This window comes from Tachysurus vachellii, chromosome 25 (assembly GCF_030014155.1).
Source record: "Tachysurus vachellii isolate PV-2020 chromosome 25, HZAU_Pvac_v1, whole genome shotgun sequence".
In the NCBI taxonomy this organism is placed as follows: domain Eukaryota; kingdom Metazoa; phylum Chordata; class Actinopteri; order Siluriformes; family Bagridae; genus Tachysurus; species Tachysurus vachellii.
The window spans coordinates 495,001-500,000 of NC_083484.1; the positions used below are offsets into that span (position 1 = coordinate 495,001).

Consider the following 5,000-nt stretch of genomic DNA (forward strand, 5'->3'; position numbering starts at 1 on the left):
TTTGTAGGCTACACAATTAACACATTTCTTGTTGCTTTGATACAAAACGCATACAGTTAACACCAATTTAAAATGCTTGAACTTCTTTTACACACAAACTCAACCAAGACCAAAACAATGTCATTTTACAGTCAAATTTACAAATGCTTTCACACTGTATGTCAGAACAGATAACATCATGTTCTAAACATAACTTATATAGACTAAAGTCAAAGTCAACAGCTGTTCATATTGTGGATTGAAACACAAATATATTCCCTGTATTTTATTCCATTGCTAATGAGAAACAGCTTATTGCAGTTATGCATATATATAAACCACTGCTGATTCCCATCTAGGACCCACAATCAGGTGCTGAGGTTTGTTCAATCGCATGATCATATGTTCTAAAAGAGGACTCTTTGGGCTGATCTTGTGTGGAAAAGGAACAATATAGAGCAACACAAAGAAGGAAAGAAAGAAAGACAGAAAGAAAGAAAGTGTGCACGAGGGAGAGGAAGACGAGTACCAGGACAAGGGAGAGGAGTTAGAATGTGTGGTGGCGCTCAAAGAAGGACCAGAGCTACTGTAGGGTAACTGATCAAATAAGAGCTACTCTCATTGACCATGTCATAAACCACGGGCTATCATACAGAGAGGCTGGTGAACGAGTACAGCCAAATCTCAGCCGGGACACAGTGGCATCCATTGTCAGTATTTTCAGAGAAACCAACAGGTAGGATTTTGCTTCTCCTACAGCAAAGTGTAAATAATTTGACCATTTACTGTACTAGAGTGACTGTATGCCTCCGGTCTCTAATATGTAACTGTATTTTGTCCCTCTAAGGATTCAACGTCTACCTCAGAATGTGGCCAAATGCAGAAGCCCGGGCAGATTAGAAGATTACTTTGTTTTTTTTTTACAGTATTATAATTCCGGTGAGGGGGTCACGGTGGCTTAGTGGTTAGCACGTTCGCCTCACACCTCCAGGGTCGGGGTTCGATTGCCGCATCCACCTTGTGTGTGTGGAGTTTGCATGTTCTCCCCGTGCCTCGGGGGTTTCCTCCGGGTACTCCGGTTTCCTCCCCCGGTCCAAAGACATGCATGGTAGGTTGATTGGCATCTCTGGAAAATTGTCCCTAGTGTGTGATTGCGTGAGTGAATGAGAGTGTGTGTGTGTGCCTTGTGATGGGTTGGCACTCCGTCCAGGGTGTATCCTGCCTTGATGCCCAATGACACCTGAGATAGGCACAGGCTCCCCGTGACCCGAGGTAGTTCGGATAAGCGGTAGAAGATGAATGAATGAATGAATAATTCCGGTGATTTTTCTGTTTGTATATCTTGCAGTAATGTCCTTGTGCAAATAAAGTCTTTACTGCAGCAATTCTGTGTCTGTATTTTTTTTTACATAAACTGTACATTTTATAAAGCTACTCTGAGATGGACATTCGTTTTTTGTATTGAATTTCTGTAGCAAAAGAAACAAAACGCATGCATTTACTAAACCCAACAAAACAAAAATGTAGAGAGGCTTCAGAAGAAACTACAGTGCAAAACACAATCTATGATCAATACAATATACTGACTACTGTATAAGGGCAGACCCTCACTCATGCACTCATCTTCTACCGCTTATCCGAACTACCTCGGGTCACGGGGAGCCTGTGCCTATCTCAGGCGTCATCGGGCATCAAGGCAGGATACACCCTGGACGGAGTGCCAACCCATCACAGGGCACACACACACACACTCTCATTCACTCACGCAATCACACACTACGGACAATTTTCCAGAGATGCCAATCAACCTACCATGCATGTCTTTGGACCGGGGGAGGAAACCGGAGTACCCGGAGGAAACCCCCGAGGCACGGGGAGAACATGCAAACTCCACACACACAAGGTGGAGGCGGGAATCGAACCCCCAACCCTGGAGGTGTGAGGCGAACGTGATAACCACTAAGACACCGTGCATAAGTGCAGACCTGACACATAAAATAATGCAGTTTCTGTCATTTCAGCTGATGACAGTGTTTTTGTTGTCATTGTGTTATGATTGACTAAATGTTCCTGTTGGAAGTGAACATGTGTTAGTGTTTTGTTAGACAAAGTGTATTGTGTTCGTTTATTATCGTATTTTGAAAATGAGTTTTGGGGTTTAGTTTACAATGTGTGATTATGAGCATGAAATTAACCGTTTTGCCAATTGTGTGTTTAGGTGTGTTGGTGCGTTAAGAGTTTAGGAAACTTGTCATTTAGGAACACTTTGTGAAAAATGTGTTGAAAAATCTGTCATAGCGATTGTAAAAAACTGTAATGATGTATGTCATGTTTTCATTATTGCTTTATGGCTCTTTCTTATATTATCAACTCTTTCAAATGAAAAAAGGAGAACAGGAACTTGTAAAAGATCAGATTAGAGAAGCTAACGGCTAACACACACCGTCATGACAAATGATTTCTCACGACAGATTCTCAAGTGCAAAAAGTAAAAAGTCGTGAAATTATTAAGAGGTGAATTTCTTTTGATTTCTGTTCAATAAATTATGGGTTAATCTAAAATGAAGTATATTTCAAGATGTGAAACATTTGATATATTCAATCTTTTAAATATGCTTGCGTGTGTGTGTGTGTGTGTGTGTGCGTGTGTGCATGAACAATTACTGAATATATAATATATTTGATTCTTTGTTTTTCTTCATGACACTTCTTGAATCAGAATCAGAATCATTTTGAGGAGTCGAGTGAGTCATTTAGATGTTGAATCACATCGTCAGTGTCTTCACTTAGCTCATGTTACTGATGGAGGAAGTGATGATCACTGACAGCTCTGATGGAGAAGAAAAGAGGAAGTGATGCTGCAGAAGCGACATGAAAAGCTGACCGGGCAACTTGGCCACACCCTTATTCAGACGTCTCCAGACGTGTGTGTGTGTGTGTGTGTATATGTCTGTGTGTGTATGTCTGTGTGTGTGTATATATGTGTGTTTGTGTATGTCTGTGTGTGTGTGTATATGTGTGTTTGTGTGTGTCTGTGTGTGTATATGTGTGTTTGTGTATATGTGTGTTTGTGTGTATGTCTGTGTGTGTGTGTGTGTCATGGAGAGAGAGAGAGATAGACAGAGAGAGAGACAGAGAGAGAGAGATGGAAACATACAGTACACACACACAGACATTGTGTATATGTGTGTTTGTGTGTATGTCTGTGTGTGTGTGTATGTCTGTGTGTGTGTATGTCTGTGTGTGTGTACTGTATGTTTCCATCTCTCTCTCTCTGTCTCTCTCTCTGTCTCTCTCTCTCTCTCCATGACACACACACACACACACACACATATGCACGCTCCAGTTCACTACAGTCGTCTGCATCCTGCAACGTAGCAAATCAACCAGCCGTGTCAGCATTCACAGTAACCTGCACACACACACATTCTCTCTCACACACGCACAGTATTTGTGTGTGTGTGTATGTATGTGTGTGTGTGTGTGTGTGGGCTGTGTGCCCAGTGAGAGCAGAACTGCAGGACAAAGGCAGATCAGAGGTCAAAGGTCAGATGGAAACAGGAAGTGCTCACCCTAACGAAGTTGTCTGGAAACAGGCCCCTCCGGCCGTCCACCTCGCCCTCCCACCAGCCCCCCTCATCCTTCCTGATGTTGCTGATGATGTCACCGATGGCGATGGTCAACTCGTCATCGTGCTGGGCCTGGTAGTCAAACTCCACTACAGCCTCCACTGAGAGAGAGAGAGAGAGAGAGAGAGAGAGAGAGAGAGAGAGAGTGTGTGTGTGTGTGTGAGTCAGAGAGTAGAGAGAGAGAGAGAATGTGTGTGTGTGAGTGAGAGAGAGTGTGTGTGAGAGAGAGCGAGAGAGTGTGTGAGTGAGAGAGAGAGAGAGAGAGAGAGAGAGAGAGTGTGTGTGAGAGAGAGAGTGTGTGTGAGAGAGAGCGAGAGAGTGTGTGAGTGAGAGAGAGAGTGAGAGAGAGAGAGAGAGAGAGAGTGAGTAGAGAGAGAGAAGAGAGAGAGAGTGTGTGTGTGAGTGAGAGAGAGAGAGAGAGAGAGAGATTCCATTAATATCCATTAAATATTGGTTTCACCTTAAACACAGTGACCCCCACAGCTCTCATTACAAAGCTTCAGTGCCAAGCTCTCTTTTTACCTGCTGGTCCTGAACCTCAGCTCACTAACACACACACTAACACTGATCACTACATCAGGAGCAGCTGAACACAAGAGCAATACGACTTCAACAAATTATAACACTACAAAAACAACACTATATCAAACACAAACAGAGTAAAATGTAGTGCTGTCTGTCCTAAATCAACAGAACACTGTAGCTGAACACCTGAACGCTGTAGCTGAACACCTGAACACTGTAGCTGAACACCTGAACGCTGTAGCTGAACACCTGAACGCTGTAGCTGAACACCTGAACACTGTAGCTGAACACCTGAACACTGTAGCTGAACACCTGAACGCTGTAGCTGAACACCTGAACACTGTAGCTGAACACCTGAACACTGTAGCTGAACACCTGAACGCTGTAGCTGAACACCTGAACGCTGTAGCTGAACACCTGAACGCTGTAGCTGAACACCTGAACGCTGTAGCTGAACACCTGAATGCTATAGCTGAACACCTGAACGCTGTAGCTGAACACCTGAACGCTGTAGCTGAACACCTGAACGCTGTAGCTGAACACCAACACAGAACCACACAGATAGTGTACAGACTCACTGCACACACTGGCCATAGAGACAGGACAATATAAGAGGTCACGGTTCCCTACAGAGCAGAGTGCAGACACACGCATGCGCACACACACACACACACACACACACACACACACACACACACACACACACACTGGCCGTAGAGACAGGACACTACTATAACATTTACATTTACAGTATGTGACAGACGTCCTTATCCAGAGCGACGTACATAAGTGTTTAAATCTCTAACATTGACTACATTAATGCTGGTTCACTAAGTTACACACTTAAGATACCATGAGTTTAAAACA

The 5,000-nt window shown here is 43.6% G+C and overlaps 1 protein-coding gene across 3 annotated transcripts in view; it reads right to left on the minus strand.

The window, feature by feature from the left end:
• The window catches only part of sh3kbp1 (SH3-domain kinase binding protein 1), a 36,450-nt gene that overhangs the window by 20,745 nt on the left and 10,705 nt on the right, over positions 1-5,000 (minus strand). For all 3 annotated transcript variants that reach the window (XM_060861311.1, XM_060861310.1, XM_060861309.1), the window contains exon 2: positions 3,552-3,709. In XM_060861311.1, coding sequence (XP_060717294.1) covers positions 3,552-3,709 — 158 coding nt within the window. The remainder of the gene's footprint in view (positions 1-3,551; positions 3,710-5,000) is intronic.